The sequence below is a fragment of the Myxocyprinus asiaticus genome, chromosome 2 (assembly GCF_019703515.2).
Source record: "Myxocyprinus asiaticus isolate MX2 ecotype Aquarium Trade chromosome 2, UBuf_Myxa_2, whole genome shotgun sequence".
Taxonomy (NCBI): Eukaryota; Metazoa; Chordata; class Actinopteri; order Cypriniformes; family Catostomidae; genus Myxocyprinus; species Myxocyprinus asiaticus.
Window position 1 is genome coordinate 35,181,836 of NC_059345.1, and position 23,919 is coordinate 35,205,754.

The 23,919-nt window shown below is 39.5% G+C and overlaps 1 protein-coding gene and 1 long non-coding RNA gene across 3 annotated transcripts in view; one reads left to right on the top strand and one right to left on the bottom strand.

Annotated features, from left to right (window-relative positions):
- The window catches only part of LOC127416223 (uncharacterized), a 102,096-nt gene that overhangs the window by 29,714 nt on the left and 48,463 nt on the right, over nt 1-23,919 (bottom strand). The window contains exon 2 of the long non-coding RNA XR_007893074.1: nt 19,711-19,744. This is a non-coding gene — a long non-coding RNA (uncharacterized LOC127416223). The remainder of the gene's footprint in view (nt 1-19,710; nt 19,745-23,919) is intronic.
- Nucleotides 20,428-23,919, top strand: part of LOC127416075 (uncharacterized) — a 113,766-nt gene continuing 110,274 nt past the window's right edge. For both annotated transcript variants that reach the window (XM_051655198.1, XM_051655205.1), the window contains exon 1: nt 20,428-20,614. In XM_051655198.1, coding sequence (XP_051511158.1) covers nt 20,612-20,614 — 3 coding nt within the window. In that variant the 5' untranslated portion in view covers nt 20,428-20,611. The remainder of the gene's footprint in view (nt 20,615-23,919) is intronic.

The window sequence follows — 23,919 nt, forward strand, 5'->3', positions numbered from 1 at the left end:
AGAATTACAGTCCTGACTGTGAACTCTCCCCTTATACTGAACAAGGAACAAAATTCACAACCAAAAGTCTGTGAAATCCTGAACGGTTATCCTACAATAATTAATGTGTCCCCTTGAGACTAATTCATCTGTTCTCAGTTTTAGATTTGTATCTCACTTGCAGATTCATTAGTTTACTATGGCTGAAATCTGGGCTTATTGCAGAATTTGATATGATAACAGCTTCATTACGTCTTTATCTCTCTTTGTCTGGAGTCATAAAATGGTCATGTGACGCAGGATTCGGTCATTCATTCAGTGCGGTCCTGTTGTCTTTACTAAGCTGATGTCAGCACACGTTTTTATAAAGACTTCTGCATGCAGTAATGTTTTTATTGTATACAAAATCTGATTTTCCCCATCTCCAAAATGTTCATTCAGTTAAATTTACAAAGCCCTTTTAATTGAGCAGAGACAATCTAAAAGTGCTGTGACCGCACTTTGAAAAGGGACTGCTTTATACAGTGTGTGAAACAGTCATATTGAGGCACAGTTGATTAATGTGTTGTATTTGAAATAGGTGAAGTGTGTGTTGGCCACCATCACTGTGGCAGTGACTACCAATAGGATTAAAGTCGGTGTCAGTGGAGCACACGTTATCTGTCTCTTGTGAGATAATGGCACCAGTGTGTGTGTGAGTGATGTACAGTGTACAATGTATTCAAATAGTTTCCTACTCTGTGTACGAGTATGTTCATTACTCATGGGTTTTCATGAACAAAGATGAATCCAGTGAATATGGATTGTTTTTTTAGTTTTTTTTTTTTTTTTTTTTTTTTATGAACACCATTTCTGGACTATACTACCAGCACCAAACAGACTTGGAAAAATGATTCACGGATTTCAACAAGTTTCAAGCACTTGCCCTATCAGGTAGCCCTAAACAAAACACATCACCATTGACTGAGCCAATGTTGTTAGACAGGAATGCTAGATAGGATTCTCAAACAAACAAATTGCAATTCCACTTTGTGCCACAGAAATTACACACTTTACCTTAAAGAAAAAAAAAAGCCTACACTCAGGCCACATTGACAACATTTTGAAATATTTTAAATCTTATGATTACTGACATAGCGTTTCTTATTCATCAATTTAGCCATGACATATTAAGCCAATGTGTTTACCATAGAGTAAAACTGTTCTCCGCAGTATTCTCTACAATAGACTCATTAGTTTAATGCCATTACAAAAAGGTTCATTTAAACCACAAACCTCTCCCATGTCTCACATAATAATCAGAAATTTTTTTGAGTGTGTGTTTACTCATGTAAACAAAAAAAGACAGATGTTGACTCAATAGGTGACCAGTAGAGCATCAACAGACATCTCAACATGTGTTGATGCAGGTCAGTTTACCTTGGAATGACCCAGATACAGTGTAAAAGAAGTATTGTTAAGTGTTTTATTAATCTTGTGTGCTTTGGTTTTATTTGAAGCAAACTATTCTGACTACAGGTGCACTTATGAGCATGTGTAGACTTCGTCTTATTATTTTCATGAGGATTACATGTGCTTATTGTCTACAAAAGGATATCAAGCACTGGTGAACCCACCATTCATTAGACAATTAGTGAGTGTTTCAGTGCAAATAAAGTGAAATAGCAGATGGTTTTTCACAAAGCCACTTACAGTATACTTTTTAAAGGCACAGTTGCCCCTAAAGGTTTCTTGCTTTATACGAAATAATTTATGGACACTTTATATTACTTACTATCATTTCAGAAATAAAAGATAATCCCAATATTATGGGCAAAACAATCCCCTCCCACTTTGCTCTGATGCTTTCTAAACTTACTCAGAAAGATTATAAAAACGAATTGTACTTGCTCGTTTTGATTATTGTGGGGGATCCCCACAGGAATCTACACCCCTGAGAGAGCCCAGAATTCTTAGAAAAAAGATGCATTGATTTTGTTTTTATATAAACTATAGCAGTGCTCATTGCATCATATCATTAACAAGATGAACTTACTTAGACTGTCGACGATTTCTTTAACACACAAATGGGCCTCATTCATGAAAATTTTGTAAATATACGGAAGAATTTGGAGGAATTTCCACGTAAAATGGAGTTTCTTGTTAGTGAATTCCAGACGTTCGTAATTCCATGAGCACACGTGCACGTTCATTCAAATGATCATAATCCACGCCCATAAAACACCATATAAGGAAGGCTTCAGACTCGCTAGTAAATAACAATAGGAAGCTTTTAACATATATGTGAACAGTAATTTTTGTATTTTTTGTTTTTGTTTGTTTGTTTGTTTGTTTTATGGAGTGCATTCACATCTTAAAATATTGATTTAGCAAACACTCGCATCTAAAAAGAAAGTGAGGAATTTACAGTCATTTTTACTTCCATCAAACGATCTTTTGTGAATGAAACAGTCCAAGAGGTCAATACAAATGGGCTGACATGAAACTTTAGTGTAAAAAATGTTCAGTTCATGCCGACAGGAGGATGTCCACCACCTTCTCTGGTTCAGTTGAGCGCATCGACTGCGTCATTGGAGAAACTTCTCGAGTTAATCCAGCTGTACAGTGATACTTCCCTTGCAACAGAAACAATCTTCAAAGCAACTGATAGAATCCCTGAAGAAGGTCTTTGACCGAAAAGCTGTAAGATATTACAGATTTAAAAGCTGCCCGCAATGTGTTCATTTATGGTTTGACCACTGACCATACGTCAACTGAACGCGATTTACCGATGCCTATACTAAATTATGAAATATAAATAATAGAGCTTATATCAAATAAAAACATTAAAATGTCCAGCCAGTCACGATAGAGGCATGATTTTTTTTTCTTCTTGAGAAAATCAAACACAATCCTATGTCAAGAACTTGAGTTGATAAAAAAAACTATACCTTGAAAAAATTATTGCAAGCAACAAAGAAACGTTTCTAAATAAAATATTTTTTTATTATTATTTGTTATTTTTTAAGGTTAATTACCTTAATTTTGTTTTTTGTTTTTTTCATTATTTAATTTCACTTCTATCAAAATGTAGTCGTGACAGTTCGCCGGACAGAACACACGTTGGGACTCACACATGGTCAGGAGCAGGTGTCAATTTTGTTAGTACCAACTAATGTTTTGAAAATAGAAGAAGTTTAATGAATCAGAAAATTAACGTCACACTGGCTTTACGAAAGATTTACACACACACACAAAAAAAAATTCTGCTCGTGTTTCATGAATGAGGCCCATCATTTTTTATTATATCCTACTGAGACCCCAGTGTGAGTGCTGTGTGCATTTTCCATTTCCCTTTTTCCTGATTTCTAACTAGTAGCACCTAATAAACATGCAATAAATAAATAAATAAATAAATACATAAAATAAAATAAAATAAAAACAAAAACAAATTCTAGAGCAAATCGTTTTCCTAAAAATGCATGTCCACATATGTGGACAGTGGGACTAAGTTAAATAATACCAAGCTGTAGAAAGGCAGATTATTTGAAATTAAATTGTTTATTATGTTTCCAGGAGTATTGGTTATTCATGTTTTTGAGACATTACAGACATTACAGCTGATTTTCTGTAAATCTTCTTTGGAACAATGTTTATTGGGAAAAGCACAAAGAAAAAGCTATACAAATAAAAATAATTTGACTTGATTTCACTTTTATGTTACAATTTTTATTTTATTTGTTCTACTTTGGCAACAAAATCTCAGTGTTCTCTCTCTGCACTGTCAAACAAACAAGTGATAGCCAGTGCTGAAGCAATTTTACCAATCGGAAATTAGCATATTTGATTCTGATAAAAGTAATGGTCAGCATCATCCAATCACTGCCAACCATGTTAAAATAAAATTATACATTATAAACTCTGATTACCATTGTCCCATGTCTGCCAAACATGTTGAGTGGTTCAAACATCATCTGCAGCCTGAAGTTTGAAATTAATGCACTTTGCTTTATTGGAAATATATAGGATGCTCCCGGGCTCCCTATATAGTGAATGACTTAACCTCCAGTGTGCTGTCTGTCTGCACTGGTCTCAGAACAGTTCGAAATGCACTTTATTTTCATCCTAACTCCATGTAAAGCCTCTGAAAGCTATTTTTTTCCTCAGTGTGAAAATGCACAGTACATATAGGAATTCTGATGAAAACCTTGTGCTGTTGTACACAGTAGTGTACGCTGTGTTTAGCAGAATGGCGTTCCATGATAAATCGTTCAAATTTTTTAAATGGCATATCGGATGAAACTGGAGACTCTAATCTTTTGATTCAATCTGGTAAAAACATAATGTAAAAACTTAATCAGGTTTCTTTCCAGATGTAGTTTTGTTGGGGTTTCTCCCAAAGACAAATTCCGATGTGATCGGTACCATGTTGTTTTGTCGCATGACTCCGTCGGTCGAACGTTTAACCCTTTAATGACAGCCCAGAGTCTCCTGAACTTAGATCAGTCAGTTTAAATTAATTTAAATTATGGGCTGCATATAGCAAAGCCAAAATACAATGTCCATGCATGTGTAAGTGTGAGGTCGCACAAGGATATCCATGTATATGTGGTTACAGACAAATAATATAGAACAGTGAAATCTCTCACAGAAACTTTAACTTCTTCCCCTTTTCCCCTGCACTAGATGCCATTATCTCACAAGAGACAGATGACGTGTGCTCCACTGACACTGACTTTAATCCTATTGGTAGTCGCTGCCGAAAGTTACTTTTCATTTGCATAAAGTCGTTGTTGCTCATATTGCTGCAAGGCTCTCATTGAAAATAAATGAAATCATGTCGCTGCAACATGTTGCATGTGTGAATAGGGCTAATTTCAGCCTTGTTTTAGCTAATTGTTTAATTAACACTTTCATTGGCATTAAACTTAAAGCTCAGTGGTTATGTTATTTGGCTAGATGTCTTACCATTTACCATTTACCAATTATATTTGTCAGGTATAGGGTACTTTTGAGGAGAACAGATTGCAATCATAGCCGGTTGTAGTTAGGATTGGCCTAAAACTTTTGTTTTGGATACAAGCCATACAATAAATGCCTTCCGAAATATAACTTCTCACATCAGCGGCCTTCCTCTGATTCTCCTGTGATCATTTCTCTTGCCCCTATTTCTGATCACTCTGTGTACAGTAAAGCAAAGTATATGTTTGTGTATGTACATGTGTGAATTGCTTTATGATTGTGAAACCTCAGGACCTGTGCTGATTTGTACACACACAGACATTCATACATTCATAAACCCCCTCACTCTCTCTCTCTCTCTTAGCATTTTTCATAAGTTCATGAAAACGTATGGCACATTTATTTGTTTCACATTCTACTCCTCAGCTGACCTTGTGTATTTAATCCTTGTTTTCATTGCATATAAGTCAGTGGAGTTTAGATTGGCTGCTGTCTCTTTATATCTCTATGAGCGGGATCTTGTTCCAGTAATGTTGAACTCCTGGATCAGATACATACTGACATATGACATATGACCGTGTCTGTTGCAGCAGTGTCCACACCAGTTTTTCTTTTCCTTTTTTTTTGTTTTGTACTCATGAATTGAGGTCATGTCTGTGTTACTGCTTTTTTCCCATCCATATCACATTATGGAGTGAGCCTGTTGTGTTTTTGATCAATCGTGTTTTATTCTCTTTGTTTCTCTCTTATTCCTTTGCTGTCTTTAAATAAACAGTGTAATCTAATAAATCTGTTTCTCTTTCTCCCCTGATGCACTCAAAAAGCAAAGGGCCTCAGGTTAACTGGTATCAGCAGTGCATTAGTCAGTCATGTCAGACAAACTGCGTCTCTTTTCATGTCTAATGACTTAATCAGATTGAGTTTCAGAGAAACAAAGCAGGACAGACGGTCTTTCTATGATATATGTTTGCGAGTCCTGCTTCTGAGTGTCTGTGTGTGTTTAAACAGGCAAAAGATAAATGTGCTTCTTTAAGATAAGCAATCAATAACAGTGATTTTAAAGGTGCACTCAGTAATGTAATGTTTATGTTCCACTGAGAGGACGACCCGGTCTATGTGGAATAAAACAGCTTTTCCAATTCCACCAATATGACTGGAGTCTTCATCTCATGTGAGTGTACAATGTTTTAAATACTGATAACTTTTTAGGAACACCTGTACAACTACTTATTCTTGCAATTATCTAATCAGCTAATTGTGTGGCAGCAGTGCAATGCATAAAAATCATGCAGATACGTGTCAGGAGCTTTCGTTAATGTTCATGTCAACCATTAGAAAGGGGGAAAAAAATTGTCTTAGTGATTTTGACATGATTGTTGTTGCCAAATGGGCTGGTTTGAGTATTTCTGTAACTGCTGATCTTCTGGCATTTTCAAGCACAACAGTCTCTAGCGTTTACTCAGAATGTTGCCAAAAACACACACACACACACACACACACACACACACACACACACAAAAAAAACATCTAGTGAGTGGCAGTTCTGTGGATGGAAACACATTGTTGATGAGAGAGGTCAACAGAGAATGGCTAGACTGGTTCGAGTTGACAGAAAGGCTACGGTAACTCAGATAACCACTCTGTACAATTGTGGTGAGAAGAATAGCATCTCAGAATGCACAACATGTTGAACCTTGATGCAGATGGGCCACAACAGCAGAAGACCACGTCTGGCATTTTATTAGAACCATAGTGCTCAAAGAGCATATATTGGTCAAAAGTGCTCTTCATTTATTAAGGTGCAAAACTTTTTAAGTTTTAAACTTGTGCACTTTTGAGTTTGACAGCATTTGGCAGAATAAGGGTATTTATGGAAACCTACATTTCATAAACCTGTGCATTTGTGCAACATTTTCAGTTTGTACCAACGGTGTTATCTGTGTTGTTGTTTTTTTTTTAGAGAAGTGTAAAGTTGCTATTGAGGACTACATCGGTCTGTCAGTGTCACAAGCCTTAATGTTACATATGAGCAGCTGTTTAGATGTTAGGAATGATCAGAGGAGGATAGGCTCCCCCAGCTGAGTCTGGTTTTTCTTGTCACAGTCGCCTTTGGTTTGCTCACTGGGGGCTTAAAGACAAAGATATAAAGGCATGACACTCTATAAAGCTGTTCACTATGAGCTTTGAGACATTTATGATTTTCTGTAAAGCTGCTTTGAAACTATGTGTATTGTTAAAAGCACTATACAAATAAAAATGACTTTTGTTTTTACAGGTTAGCTTCATGGTAGTTATAGTAGTGAAGCTCTACAATTAAGGATGATTTGAAACGCCTGTGTATTATGACACAACGGCCATCATTACTGAAAAAATTAAGAGTGTGTTAATTAAGTCAGGCACAGATGGAGTCTCTACCCCTTTCGTTATGTGTTGAAAGTCGAAGTGATAAGTAAAATCCATGAGTGTGAGTGTTTGGGTTCGTGACAACATGACTAATATTTCAATTTTGCAATTTACATTAACAGCCACTGAAAGAGAGAGAAAGAGAGGTGAAATATTTAGTCAGTAATTACCATGCTTCAGGGTTGTGTGTGTTGGACCATTAGTCTCCAGCACCACAGTTTATTTCTCACTCGCTGGAGCTCAACTGTTAGTCACTGCCTGAGGCCTGGGCCTGTTGTGCTGCTATTTCCAAACATGCTGACAAACACAATGATTGTTTTCTGTTGCATGTCTTGAGAGGCCTGAAGTCTTCCTAACTCATGGCCTGTTACGCCATTAAAAGTGTACGAAAACAGCTGTAGTGATCATTTGTCCCCTTTCCTCCCTGCCTCTCTCTATTTTCATATCTTCCTTTTCACCCTTTCTTTGTTTCTTACTCTGTGTTGTTTGAAAAGTACTATGCTTATTAGCCGTTACATTATCTGATCTGTAAATGTGCTCCTTGTCTCTAACAAAACAAGAGCACTATCTAGCACACACTAATTCTGGCCAGTAGATGTCCTTCCCTTAGCCAGATACTCTGTTGTGTGTTTATGTGTGAAACCTGCTGTGAAGAGGTATTAGTTGCTGAGATTCCCTCTTGAGATAAATCCTCACTCCTTTGACTGATACAATTGCTTGCGAATCAATGAATATATTGATTGTAAAAACTGCACTTGCTACATCCAAACAGTCCACAGTGCAACCATCATCCTTTCGACACTAACTATACACCTTCTCACTTAACATGAGCTGACTTCTGCAGACATACGCAACAACACCCCTGCAGCCAGAGAATAATCTCTGTACAGCTCAGCTGTTCCTTTTCCTCAAATTCTTCTCTGTCTGTATAGCCTGTGATGAAGTGTTCTGCTGCTGAGCACACACACACACTCATATGAACTGAACATTACTCCTGATGACAGCCTTGGGTGAAGGACCTTGTCATATAATGGTCCATAAACAAAGGGTGAGATACAAAGCTGCTTTTTGGCTAATGGCAGAATATCCACTCTCCCTTACAAAAGCAGTTACATGAAACAGAGGGTTTTCCGCTTCCTGTCATATAGTGACTGTGCGGAATTTTTGACCAATTTTGTATCTATTTACAATGTAACACATACATGTCACAACAGGTTAAGGTCTGAAAGAAAAAGAGATAGACAGTGTTAGATCCAATGTTTAGATCCAGTTATTTCTTACTAGATCTCTTTCTCCATCTGAAAATTTCAGGGTTTTGCCTGATCTTTAAAGTCAATCAACATTTTAGCACTCTTCTAAGAGGCAGATGCAGGGAAAGGGCTGGAGGCAAACTGATGCACAGTATATGGAATAATCTTAGTTGTATCTTCATCAAAGCTCAGTCTGACTTCCTCTGACCAAGTCAAGTGAAGTCAAGACAGTCTGATTTCCTCTGACCAGAAACAAATTCAACAAGTGTCATTATAACAAGCAAAGTGATGGGAAAATTACTGCTTCTCAAAAGTGTCTTATGACCTTGAAGACCTTAAACTGTAGATGACCCCTTGTCTCTTAATTGTGGAAACGATATAGGACACAACATATTACACAGCAATAGCAAAACATAGAAATTAAATAAAATGAAAAGTAAAAATAAATATTAAGAAATTAGTAAACACATGTATGGATAAGAAAATAATTTGGATGAAAGAAACCAAGAAACTTTGCAGCTGGAAAGTGTGTATGTTCCAACCACTGCAGAGGGCTTTGGCTCCCTCTGGTTACTCCTTTCCTCAACTATCCACAAAGTGAGATATAAACATTTTATCTACCCAAAATACCTTTAGGGCATTTCATTTTTGCATCTCTTCTCTCAAATTATATTAAAGCTGTGTAATTTCTGCACCACTAGTGGCACCCATTGAAATTGCCATTTTTCCCCCAATTGTTCAGACAAACAGGTAGTCCTGCCCCTGACTCATGCCACTGGTTGAGCCAATGTTGGGTCGCTCAAACAAATAGAGCAATGTTGAAATCACCACTCAAAGTGTTTACAGGCTTCTGGAAAATCAACTTATGAATTTCTTATATCTGTCACTGCACATTACACATGGATAACAGAAGGTAATTTAAGATTGGAAAATTAGACACTTCTCCTTTAAGTACTTATTGGGAATGTGTTCTCATGTAAAGTACTTCTCAACACAGTTTAGAGTCAAGGGAACATGTGTTTTTACAGGCCTGGTTAAAAGTGAATACGTTTTAATTGAGGAATGGTCACTTGCTTGTCAGAGTGTTTTAGTGAGGCAGGGTCATACAGACTCTGTTTATACTGGACCCCTATATAAACAGACAACCCAACCCAGCAATGGTAAAGTTTAACACACAGACCCACATACCTGGATTCAATGTAGAATGACCTTTAGTCAGCAATCAGGAAAGTTTTACTTTATAGTGGAGCTTGGTACTAGGTTGAGACATCTCCTTTGGGCTTCAGATGAAGATGAATTGGTGTCAGCTAGATGTTCGAGTATGAGGGCTGGGAGTATTACTCTGTATCAAAACACTTTGCAATGCCATCTAGTTGCCCATCATATCTTATTGCACAATAGTGGTTTATAAAATGTTTATAGTAAATTAACGTAAGGGCAAATTCAGATGACTAATTTAACAGATGCATTTCTAGACATTTCCAAGAAGATTTTGCATCACAAATGTGGTTTAATTATTTAATTCCTGTCAATGTTACTTAAGAACATCAATATCCAAGATTATTTTAAAAGGAATTGGATGAAATTGCTTTAACCTGTAATGCTGGGTACTTGGAGAGGAAGAGACACAGGAGTAGATACTGGAGTGGAACAAAACAATAAATTAGACATAACACAACATAACACTTCAAGGACTGACAATCGAATGAACAGAACTAGAGAGTACAAGGAGCTAAATGAGGGAATAGAATACAGGTGAGGATGAGGGCAGTGAATTCTGGGAGATGTAGTTCAGTGGAAAACTTAAAAATAAGAGTCCTTAGGAAAACATTAGGGGAGACCGACTGTGACATTACCCCGCTTCAAAGGGCGACTCCTGGCGCCCAAAGATGGATTAGGAGGGTAGGATAACACAGAAGGTGACGGATCCAAGGAGGATGATCAGGAGGCCTGGGGGGCAGCTTCAGGGCTGGGAATGGATCCGGGGGTGGAACCACTGGAGGAGACTCAGGGGAAGAGGGCGGAGCCGTGAGAGTAGCCGATGGCTCGAAGGGCCAGGGTGGAGCCGAAGGTTCGGAGGACTGAAGTAGCTCCGAAGGCTCGGAGGACAGAGGCGGAGCCAGTGGGACCTGGAGAACAGAAGCGGAGCCGGTGGGACTGAGGAGCCGTAGGGAAGGAGGTCCCTGGTGAAGCCGGAGGCTCGGAGTGACTAAGCGTAGCTGGAGGATCGGAGAGCCAAGGCGGAGCCAGGTGACCAACTGACCAAGGTGGAGCTGGAGGAACGAGGGACCCCGAAGAAGCCGATTGGCTGAAGGACCACGGTGGAGCCGAAGGGACATAGAGCAGAGGTGAGACTGAGGGAATGAGGGACCAAAGCGGAGTACAGGGCTCGGAGGGTCTAGGTGGAGTCAGCAGGTTAGATGTTCCCCTTGACCATGGCTTCACAGGGAGCAAAGGTTGAGCCAGTGACATGGGAGGAGCCGGCTGACCAGGAGGAGGAGGAAGTGTCCTGAGTGGAGCCAATGGAGGAGGAAGGACCAGGGTACTGGAAGGAACTAGGATGTCCATGATGTTGGGCAGAGCCAGCGGAGGAGTACACTGGGTGGGCATACGGGTGGGAATGGAATCAAAGACAGTAAGCTCCATGAAAGCAGGCTCTGGGACAGATGGGCTACAGGCATAGGCTCTGGCTCATAGACCATGGAAGGCATCCACTGTGAGAGGAGTCACCTTCTCTGTCATACAAGTCGGTACAGGCGAGGGGTAATGGAGGTTCAGCATGATTCGGACATACTCCAAAAAGGGAAGATTCTTCAATTGTGGAAGAGCTGTGGGACGATGAATGTTCAAACCCATTCCGTAGATGGCACAGAGGTAGGGGTCCGAGATAGAGGAAGTGACGAGTTGACAGAACTTGACGGAGTATTCAGAGAGAGGAAGGTTTTGTTTGAATAATCCATAAATAGGAGGTCACGTGACGCCATGCAAGGAGCAGACATGTGAGCGACGAGCTCTGCGCACTTCGCTGAATTTTTTATTATTTTCATGTTATAATCTGGTAAATTTTGATACACCCAGTTACACATTTGCCCTTTGCTGCAAAACATGGCAAAGAAGTAAAAATCCTCGGGCTCTGGAGATATTAAAAGACACTTCAGGATGAAAGCCCCGATAGGCCTACAGACCGGGGACTCGATTTGGATGGTGCGGCGGGAGAAGGAATCCAGTGTCAGTTGTCCATCATGTCGGTGATGTTGACGAAGATTCTTGCTGACTTGGAGGATCTCGCTGTAATACGTCGATCGATTACGGTGATGGAAATAAAATTCTCTGAGTTAGCTACAAGAGTGACTGATGTTGAAAAACTAATCGATTTTCTGGAATCTTCGGAGAGGGAATTAACTGCTAATCCGCCCGCGACCAAAGTTGATTTGGAACATCTCCTTGAAAAGCTTAAAGATCTTGAGAATAGAAACAGCAGGAATAACGTACAAATTGTTGGAATTCCTGAGCATGAGGAGGGCAGAGATATGGTGAAATTCCTAGACGAGTTTTTCCCGAGTATGCTAGACATAACAAGCCACAAGTTGGAAATCGAGCGAGCTCACAGAGTGCCAGCTCACAGATCTGCTGAGGGAGACAGGCCCAGATCAATTCTGGCCAGATTTCTGAGATCATCCGATAAAGATCTTGTGTTGCGCCAGGCGAGGAGCAAAGGGAAGCTTTCTTGGAAGAACCATAATATTTTCTTGTTCCCGAACTTTGCGAGTTCGACAAGAGAGAAATGCGATCGGTTCAAGGAATGTAAGAAACTCTTACATCAGAAAAAGATCTCGTTTGCTCTGATGTTTCCAGCAAAACTGAGAATAGAAACGAAGGTCGGTCGCAAAGTATTTACATGTCCAAATCTGGCAATGTCTTTTATTGAATCAATGTCTGAGTAAACCATTGGATGTTTCTCATGTGAGTGGGCCTGACTCGCTGAACTTACTCTTGAGGAAGCTGGGCAACATTTTAGGTTTTTTGCATTGGCTCCGCCTAGCGGCTGGAGCTTGTTTTGTGAATAACACTTTCCTTAAAGAAAATTTTGCATTTAAGTTCCCGGACAGATTGAGAGTGGACACTATGGATGACCGCAAAATATCTACATGCTCACACAAAGGATGTCTTTGATAAAGTTGACGGATTGTGTAAGTCATGGTATATACATTTATGTGGCCTCCGAGTGAATTGACTTGACCATCCAGGGAACTGGGATGCCGGTTTTGTTTCCTTTTGTGTTGGCTCCGCCTAGTGGCTGGAGCTTGTTCTATTGAATAATACTCCTTTGCAACAGCTGTGGATTAATCTGTTCGTTCTTCGTGCTTACTCCTCCTGCTGGCTGTAGTTTGTTTTGTTGAGTCTTTTTTTATGGGACATTGGAATGAATATGTCATCCGTTGAACTCATAACAGCTGGCTCACTGAACATTTGTTTGTCTGACCGAGGAATCTGATCAGTTTTATATCAGCTAGAATTTGTTTTGTGGAAGATCACAGCTTTGAGACAGTTCTGTGAATTAATCTACATGTCCTTTGTGTTCATTCTTCCTATTGACTCTGTTTATTTTACAATGTATTTTCTGTTATGTAATTTTGCCTCACAAATTTGTGAGGCAAAATTGAGCAATCTGATGGCAAAGTTGTCACGGGGGCTCGTGGGCATTCATGGACCTTTTGAGTTTAGAGGGATTGACGCCAGTTGGTGCTATCGTGCACTGGGTTAATGCGCACATTTTTCTTTTTTCTGTTTGTTTTGTTCAGGGGGATGTTCGGGGGTTGATTGTTTCACTAATGGGGAATGTGGTGTGTATAATTTTGTTTTTGACACACAGTTTTTTTTTTTTATTATATCAATATGTCAGATGTTAATATGAGCGGATTGTCTCTCTCCACATGGAATGTGAATGGGTTGGGGCACCCCATAAAAAGAAGGAAGGTTATTTATTTTCTTAAACGTAAGAAATATGATATAGTGTTTCTTCAAGAAACACATCTCTCCCCGCAGGAAGCTGAAAAATTTTGGAAGATATGGGGTGGACATGTTTTCTTTAGTGCTGGCTCAAGTAAGAGCAAGGGAGTCATTATATTGATTAATAAACATCTACAATTCAAATGTCTCAAACAGATTAAAGATAAATTAGGAAGAGTAATTATTGTGTTAGTTGAAATTCAAGGGCAAAGGTTGATTTTGGCTAATATTTATGCACCTAATGCTGATGATCTGGGCTTTTTTATATATCTTGAAGGGATGTTGCAAGTCGCTGGCACCCCTCATGATAAAATATTGGGAGGAGACTTTAATCTTTTGATGGACTCAGTCCTTGATCATAGTGAAGCAAAAGTCTGTAAACCCCCTAGAGCGACAGTGATGCTTCACAGGATGTGTAAAAATCTTGGTCTTACGGATATTTGGAGACTTTTGAACCCATCTGGTAGGGACTATACATTTTTTTCATCAGTCCATAAGATTTATTCTAGAATAGATTTTTTTTGATATCCAAATCCCTCATTTCATCTGTTGTTGATTGCTCAATTGGAAATATCTTAGTCTCAGATCATGCCCTGGTGAGTTTAAAGGTGTTGCTATATACAGAGAAAAAAAAATCATATAGTTGGTGCCTTAATGAGTCCTTTTTGCAAAATCCTGATTTCCAACAAATGTTAAAGACTGAAATCAGTGTTTATATGGAGACCAACTGGTCCTCAGTATCCTCTGTGGGCGTGGCTTGGGAGGCACTTAAGGCAGTTCTTAGGGGTCGGATCATACAGTATGCCTCATTCATTAAAATATCCAGGGCATGAGAGCTTGTGGAGTTGGAGGGGAGTGTTAGAAGTGCCGAGGCAGAGCTGAAGCGCCGAATTGACCCGACTGAAATATAGATATAATACTATTTTGTCACGGAAAGTGGAGTTTTGGTTATTCAAGGCAAGACAGTTATACTTTGAGTCAGGGGACAAAGCAGGGAAGCTTTTGGCTAGATATATAAAGCAGAGAGAGTCTCTTTCTATCATTTACCTCAGCTATTGATATTAATAATGCCTTTAAAGAGTTCTATTTTGATCTCTATAGTTCCAGGTCTTCATCCACTGATGAAGATATTAGGAACTTTGTGGAACCATTAGATCTTCCTAAACTGGCAACTGAGCAAAAAAACTCTCTTGATTCTGAGATAACCTTGGAGGAGCTTGACGAGGTAATTAAAGCCTTGCCTACAGGCAAGTCTCCGGGGCCTGACGACTTTTCCTCTGAGTTTTTCAAATCTTTTGCTACAGAACTGGCTCCACTTTTGTTAGAAGTTTATACTTATTCATTAAAGAATGCAAAGCTTCCGCCAACCATGACACAAGCCCGGATCAGTCTGATTTTAAAAAAGGACAAAGATCCAAGCGAGTGTAAAAGTTATCGCCCAATTTCCCTGATCCAGTTAGATGTAAAAATTTTGTCCAAAATTCTGGCTAATCGATTAAGTAAAGTTATGACATCACTTATACGTATAGATCAGGTGAGATTTATTCGAGGCCGCAGCTCTTCTGATAACATCAGGCGGCTTATCAATATTATGTGGTCAGTAGTGAATGACCAATCTCCAGTTGCTGCCATCTCTCTTGACGCCAAAAAGGCATTTGATATGGTAGAATGGGATTATCTTTTTAAGATTTTGGAAATGTATGGGTTCGGGAGTACATTTATTGGTTGGATTAAGTTACTTTATAGGCACCCTGTAGCAGCGGTACAAACAAATGTGTTAATTTCAGATTTATTTACTTTGGATAGGGGCACCTGGCAGGGTTGCCCTCTTTCCCCATTATTGTTCTGTCTTGCCCTAGAACCATTAGCAGCCGCGATAAGAAAAGAGGATGATTTTCTAGGGGTGACGGCGGGAGGTGTGGCGCATAAGCTTCTGCTTTATGCAGATGATATTTTGTTATTTGTCTCCGACCCCACTAGATCTATGCCTTGCCTCTACAGAATTATTAACTCCTTTTCCAAATTCTCAGGATACAAAGTCAATTGGTCTAAATCCGAAGCTTTGGCTTTGACAGCGTACTGTCCAGTAACGGCCTTCCAGCTGGGTGCCTTCCAGTGGCCCAAACAGGGAATTAAGTATTTGGGAATTTTATTCCCAGGAAATTTGTCTGATGTAGTCAGAGTTAATTTTGATCCCTTAATAAAAGTTTTTCGAACGATGTGGGCAGGTTTGCTTCATTACACTTATCGATGATTGGGAAGGTTAATGTTATTAAAATGAATTGTATTCCAAAATTCAACTACCTGCTACAGTCTCTCCCTGTAGATGTCCCCCTCTCTTATTTCAAGCAATTTGATAGTATCGCGAAATCCTTCATTTGGAATGGTAAACATCCCAGGTTAAATTTCAGTAAATTACATAGGCCGATTGACAAAGGTGGATTAGGCCTACCCAAGATTTTGTTTTATTATTGTGCATTCATCTTAGACATTTGGTTCATTGGTCGCTTCCACCTGAGAGAGCTCCTCCCTGGTTTTGTATTGAAAAGGAAGTTCTTGCCCCTATCTTGCCACTGCAAAGCCTTTCGATTAAACTAGCTGTAGAGGTTAAGTCGCACCCTGTTATTTTGCATTTGCACTCGATATGGACAAAAGTGTCCAGAGTGTTTAATTCTGATATTTATTTAAACGTAGCCTTGAGCATGTGGCTGAACCCTAAACTATGTATTAATAAGTCCCCTTTCTGTTGGTCAGATTGGATTGTGAGGGGGGTTAATACACTTGGTGACCTGTTTGAGGGTGGAGTATTGAGATCTTTTGAAAATTTGATTCAACATTTTGGGATTCCCAGATCCCAGAATACTTTATAAGTATTTACAGCTGCGCCACCTGCTCTGCTCTATTTTTGGGAGTGGCATACACCCCCCTAGAGCAGCAGATACTCTGGAAGTGGTGATTGCTGCTTTTGGGAAGGGTCATGAGGCATCAGTGTATTACTCCCTGTTAATTCAGAGTCTGGGGGATGGAGCTTTAAATTCTCTCAAAAGATTATGGGAGGAAGATTTAAATTTGTTATTGGAGGAGGGAGAGTGGGCTAGGATCCTAAAAAGCATCAGGTCTGCATCTAAAGATGCAAGGGTTCGCCTCATGCAATTTAAGATTTTACATAGATTTTATTGGACCCCCTCTAGATTGTACAGGATTGGTCTTAAATACTCACCCACCTGCTGGGTGTAATAAAGGGTTTTAAGTTGATTCTTTATGTATAATTTTGTGGTTAAATTTATTCTTGTCTGTCTTGGAATCAATAAAAAATGTTAATAACAAAAAGAATAATCCATAAATAAACCGGTAAACTCGATGACTCTGATGAAATTGTGGGTGCTAAATCCATTTGGAGGTCAGTCCTTCTGTAACACTGGGTACTTGGAGAGACGCAGGAGTAGATACTTTAAATAATTCAATAATAAACACTGGAGTGGAACAAACGCTGGAGAGAAACGAAACAATAAATCTAAACATAATAACACAATGTAATGCTTCAAGCACTGACAATCAAATGAACAAAACTAGAGGGTATCTATACACAAGGAGCTAAATGAGGGAATGGAATACAGGTGAGGATGATGAGGAGCAGAAGGAAGTGATGAGGGCACTGAATTCTGAGAGATGTAGATCAGGGGAAAACTTCAAAATAAGAGTCCTTAGGAAAAAATGAGGGAGACAGACTGTGACATAACCCAACTGTCATTGCACCAATTATATTTGAGACAATTTATATACACAAAGTTAAATTTGTTTGCTCAGTCGAAGAGTTCCGGAATTTTAATTTTAATCCACCCAGTAGCTTTAAAGGGATAGTTCACCCAAAAATAATTCATCACTCATCATTTACTCACCCTCATGCCATCTCAGATGTGTATGCCTATTTTATTCTGCAGAACGCAAACAAAGATTTTAAGAAGAATATCTCAGCTCTGTAGTTCCACACAATGGAAGTTAATGGTGATCAAATCTTTAAAGCTCAAAAAAGCACATACAGGCAGCATAAAGGTAATCCATAAGACTCTTCTGAAAAAAATCTAATTGGTTTTGGGTGGGAACAGACCAAAAAGTAACTCTTTTTTCGCTATACATCTGCAGTCTCCTTGGTGATCATGATTTCAAGTTTGATTACATTCCTTATAGCGCCATCTAGCGCTTTGCACATGTGTCAAAATCTAGAAAGTATAATCGAGCTTGAAATCATGATCATGCCTAAAGACTGCAATGGCAAGATCTACAGTAAAAAAGGAGTTATATTGTGGTCTGTTTTCACCCAGAACCAATTAGATCGCTTCAAAAGACATGGATTAAACCACTGGAGTCTTGTGGATTACTTTTATGCTGCCTTTATATGCTTTTTGCAGCTTCAAAGTTCTGGTCACCATTCACTTGCACTGTATGGACCTACAGAGCTGAAATATTCCTCTAAAAATCTTCGTTTGTGTTCAGCAGAAGAGAGAAAGTCATACACATCTGGGATGGCATGAGGGTGAGTAAATGATGAGAGAATTTCAGTTTTGGGTGAACTTGCATCCTTTATGCAGAGGTACATGAGTTCAGCCTCACTGCTCTGGTACAAATAACTGCAGTGTTGTTTGTATATGGAGATGTCTTCTGTTTGAAGCTATGGCTTAAGTATTAAAGGAATAGTTCACCCAAAAATACAAATTCTGTCATCATTTACTCTCATGTAGTTCCAAATCTGTTTGATGTTCTTTTGTTCCTGGAACACAAAAGGAGATATTTTGCAGAGTGTCCACATTGCCCTTTACCATTCAATGAAATCATACCACAACCAGGGGCTGTCAAGCTCTAAAAAGTACAAAAAAGTTGTCCATATGATGCATGCTCTATATTTCTGGTCTTTTGAAGCCATACAATATCTCTGTGTCTGGAACATCCTGAAATTTAAGTTGTTATTCACTGAAAAGTTTGCCCTCCACTATAGCTCTCAAATCCCATTCACGCTTGTGCAATCTGTTACGAGACATGCAGGAATCAATGCTGTTTGGCATCCGTGACATCAAACCTGACACAACAAGCAAATGTCCCCAAAGGGAGGTTTTGTCTGATTTGGCTATTTTTTGGGGTATACATTTTTCCCAAAACACTCACACAGTGGAACAGTATGAAGAATGAACAGATGGTAAAGAAAGAGAGATCAAGACTTTGAATGAAAAAAGAAAGGATACTAAGATACAAATAAGTTATCATTTAAAATGATGTCCTAAGTCTCAAATGAAATTAAATGTGCCTTAATGCCTCTTAGACCAACTGTTCTTTTGACTGAAGCACTGACCCCCTGTGCCCCATGTTGGCCTGTCTTTCTCCTAGTTGCCCGTTCTAAGCTCTGTTTGAGAGGGGAAAGCTGAACAAGTGTCAATCATTCATCTCAGACAGCATTTCTCCTCCCACTAGAGCTCTGTGTTCATTCACTAGCAGCCCAAGAATCAGCAGGGAGCCACTCTCTTGTGTGTGTGTCTCACTGTAAAGCCAGATTACTGTGATTACTGCTGTGTATCCTCAAATCCCTTGTATAACTTAATTTCCCCAATGATTTGTGTCCCTACAAGTAAAGTATATATCATGTACTGAATTATTTGGACAAGTATGTTTGATTTTAGCTACTTGTGTTTTCACCAGTGTCGGGGAAGCTTTAATACTGTAGTTTCGCAAGCTACAAGCTCCTCACAGTTTGAAGTAGCTAAATTACAGACAAGCTACTCTTTTATAAAAGTAGTTTGCTACAGAACACTAATGAAATAATTAAAATAGTTTAAGGAGAGATAAGAAAATCTTTACAACAAGGTTATTGTTAGTTAATGTTAATTCATGCTGCATTAACAAATGTTAACATACTTTTTAATGTTTTAGTATATGTTTGAAATGAACATTAACCAAGATAAATGTATACTGTTAAAATATTGGGTAACACATTACAATAAGATTCCATTTGTTAACACTAGTTAATGCATTAGGTATCATGAACAAACAAATAACAATATGTTGTTTACAGTATATTTATTCATATTTGTTAAAGGGAAAATTTACCTAAAAAATTTTAATTATCTCATTTACTCACCCTCATGCTATCCAGATGTGTGACTTTCTTTTTTCTGCTGAACACAAATGAAGATTTTTAGAAGAATATCTCAGCTCTGTAGGTCCTCACAATGCAAGTGAATGGTGACCAAAATTTTAAAGCTTCAAAAAGCACAGAAAGGCAGCATAAAAGTAATCCTTGCTCTCTCAGCTTACTGTTAAACATGTATTAGTATACGTTGAAATTAACATTAACTAATATTAATAAATGCTGTAAAAGTATTGTTCATTGTTAGTTCATGTTAACTAATGTTAACAAATGGAACTTGTAAAGTGTTACCTAAAATCTTTTAAATATAGAATTAATTAGTTCATTCTTTCTGCGGCAAAATAACAGCTGAAATTAAGTGGAATCGGTTTAGCAAGGTCAGTTAAGTTAGGTTCAATTAAAGTAAGTAAACTCAACCTTTTACAATAATTTGAGCAGTATTTGAATTAGCAAGTGTTAAAACTGTGTACTTGTAATACTTCTTTTTTATTTTAGATCCTGCCTGTTTAAAATGGACTTAATTAGCCACTTTTTTTGAATAATTAGTTTGTGTCCGTTTGCTGCCGCAGCCTCATTCAGAGTGTTTTGAGGAGGGGCTTTAAAGCGGGGAGGAGCTAGAACTGTTTGAGTGACAACTGTGCAGGCAATGTGTGAGGGAGGGGCAGAGAGTGCTTGGGCGGTCTCTCTCTCGTGACTCGCTACAGTGTGTGGAGAGCGTGCCAGTGTGTCTGAGACCTGCACTTTGGAAGGGTTACCGAGCAACACACGCGAACTTGCCCACTCAGCACACATGTACGCACACCCGCGCACAGCCGCAACACGGGACGTCGCAGGACTCGCTGGAAAATGAACCAGGTGAAGAGAAGTGTAGTAAGGACAACCAGCCTGCAGCATGGTGAGTGCAAAGTGCGGGAGTTTAGAGGAGAGTTTTGATGGCAGTGCGGACGGAGGTGCTAATGGCTTAACCTTACGGGGGGGGGCGCTGTTCCTGATTTTATTGCTGCTGATTCACTGTATATGAATGTGACTGTAAGAATGAGTATATGAGTGTGAATCTTGTCCTGTAATTGCTCTTGTTGTAAGTAGTTTTGGTCGTGTGTGTGTGTGTGTGTGTGTGTGTGTGTGTGTGTGTGTGTGTGTGTGTGTGTGTGTGTGTTGATGAACTGTTCTGTCCTTGAGGCAGGTAAAGCAGCAGCAGAAGGGAGTGAAACTGTGGATTCAGCATAAATGAGCTGTACTGAGAGCTGACTGTGTGCTGTTTTTCATGTATGTTTCATAGAGCAGCTAGTTTTGAATGTGCCTGTGTATCAGGGTGCTCCAAATGTGTGTGTGTGTGTGTGTGTGTGTGTGTGTGTGTGTGTGTGTGTGTGTGTGTTGGGGCATGTCATGCCAGCTGTTCTTTGCCTTACACTCATCTCTTTACATCTCAGTGCGCCTATAAAGGGGTCAATCATGCAGAGAGGAAGGGAAGTGTGTTTGTGTATGTGTGTAAATCACTCATGGCCTTTCACTGCCCTAAAGGTGATGGCTCCCCTAAAGACAAGAAGCGAAGGGGATATGAAGCTGAGAAATCGATAATAAGAGAGCAATACCTCTCATCTGAAACCATACCCTCTCTCTTTTTCTCTCTCTGTCTTCCAGCTGGGTAAGAGAGCATGTGTGGATTCAATTTAGCTTCGTCTTCTATGTTTGGGTTTGCCTGAGTTGATATTGAAAATGGGCCCAGAATGATAGAATTGAGGAAAGAACGAGAGGCACTGGCTGTATGTGTTTACAGTAGATGTACATTGTTATTAGTACACTCATATGTTCATTTATCAATCCAACAGCAGGTTGCTCTGTGTTACATCTGCTCTTTGTAGTTCAAACCCTTCATGGGGCACTTCCTCTGACTTGAAGCGTGTCCTTGAGTACTAACTCCAATCTCTAAACCCACGTCTTCTCCGAGAGCACCGCTGGGCCTACCCTGCGAGCAGAGCAATCACTCTGTCCTTGTAATTGAGTGAGCTGGGTACAGTTTACAAAGTCAATCTAAACAACATCCAATTCCATTGCCTCCAAACACAGGGTTGCATATGGTTCAGTTTTATCGGCAACACTGCAGCCCTGGCTCAGTCATCTGTAGCTCACAATAGCTTCAGCGGTGAATGGAAACAAATGCTTTTAAAAGCAAAAAAAGCCCTCGAACGGTCCCACTCGTTCATTTGGCCTGCTGCTGCTTGACAAGATGTTAGATTCTTAAATTAGGCCCATTTATAGTCTCGTCCGTTTATCTTCATTGCTTTTTTGTCTCTCAGGGCAGTTTGGCAGTGAGACGATCTTTAATTCAGTCCACCTCGCTTTAGAAACATTTGTCCACAGGTCACTGGGTTATCTAGACGCTGTGTTTGAAGAGCAGGTTTTTTCGGATGCTGGGGTGTGTGTGTGTTTGCTGAGTTTTGTCTGAGTCTATTTTTCAGGTAGAGGGCCGTTCCTTTGGCCTGCTCTGATGTGTTAAACTTTAACCCTTCAGAGTAAAGCTGCATGCTTGAGAGATTTCATGACTGTTGACTGAAGAATTTCACTCATCTGTTCTTCAGAGTGTAAGGGGCTTCATCAAGAGAAATGCAGCTGCAGGAGAATAGGGGTATGACAGTAATAATAAACTCCTTGTTCGTGATATTTAACGCATAGGTCTATGTTTATAAATGTGTGCGGCAGATGGATTTGTCTGTTTATGTGTGTTGGTTTGTGGATTTACTTCGCTATACTTTGGGGACAAAATTGAAAACCTCCATTTGGAGACACCAGGGGACATCCTCAAAGGAAAAGTTGTTCATAAATAAAGTAAATAATGTTTTTTAGGGCTGTTGATTTAATGCATTAATTTGGTGTGATTAATTATAAACATACCATGGGGTTGTTGAATGACGGACATTCTAAGGTGTGTGGTTATTTTTCATTGAATGCACAGCTATGAATGGTAAATGGTCTGCACTTATATAGCATTTTTTAACCTTACACTGTGACTCATTCACCCATTCACACACACACTCACACACCAGTGACGGCAGAGCTGCCATGCAAGGTGCTAGCCTGCCATTGGGAGCAGCTTGGGGTTCAGTGTCTTGCCCAAGGACACTTCGGCATGTGGAGTCATGTGGGCCAGGAATCAAACCGCCAACCCTGCGATTAGTGGCCAACCTGCTCTACCACCTGAGCCACAGTCGCCCCTGTGAAGTAGTTCCAGGTCTTGACCGCAGAACGGTTTCATATCACTCTGCCAAATTATTTCAAAGAGCCGTTACAGGCTAGCACAGCAAAAACAAAAAAACAAAGACATTGGCTAGGTAAATTGGATAAGAATGATAAACAATGTCTATAATATCCTTGGAAATATCTGTTGAAAGCACCCTCGTGCTCCCTCTCTATCTCTCTTTTGCTCACCCACACACATACACACATGCACACACACACAGGCACTCGCTGGCAACACTCTTAATAAAACAGTTTAGCAACTGAAAAGATCTATACAAGAATGGCAATGTTACAACCCTGCTGCTGAGAAGTGTAGTAACTAACAGCTTCGTGATTTGAACAGCTGACGAGAGCTGCGACATACACAGGTAAACATGCCAGAGCGCTCTAACTCTCACTATTATTTCTTTTCGCTCTCTCTTGCACTCTCTCTCTCTCTCTCTCTCTCACACACACATTACCTTGTTACTCCAATAAGTGCTTTAAAGCAGCCCAAGCCTCCGTTACTTGTTCTAAAGTGACTCGTTCGAGCTAGCTATGAAGGCTTGGGCTATATCAAAGCAAGACGCTGAATCTGTGGTGGAAGACGGTAGTTCTACTAACAGTAGTGCTTTAGGGATGAAAACCTGAAAAATGTCTTGAGGTATGGTTACCATGGTATAAGTGGAATAATGGACTCTGGCCCGATGAATTATTGAAAAATACTCCACTTCTTGACTGCATTACCACCTCAGGTGTGCATTATTTTTCAATAATTAATTAGTCCGTCGTCAATTATTCCTTAATTTTTCACAGTTAATCATGCCCCCGGACAATTCCTACCATTGGAGCAATTCAAGCTTGAAATACCATCTTCATATTTTTGCAAGTCCCAGTCAGCAGGGGGCAACAAGTGCTAAACTACCTTTAAATTGACACAGCGTCCTAAAAACGCTGTGTTTATGACGCAACACAACCAAATCC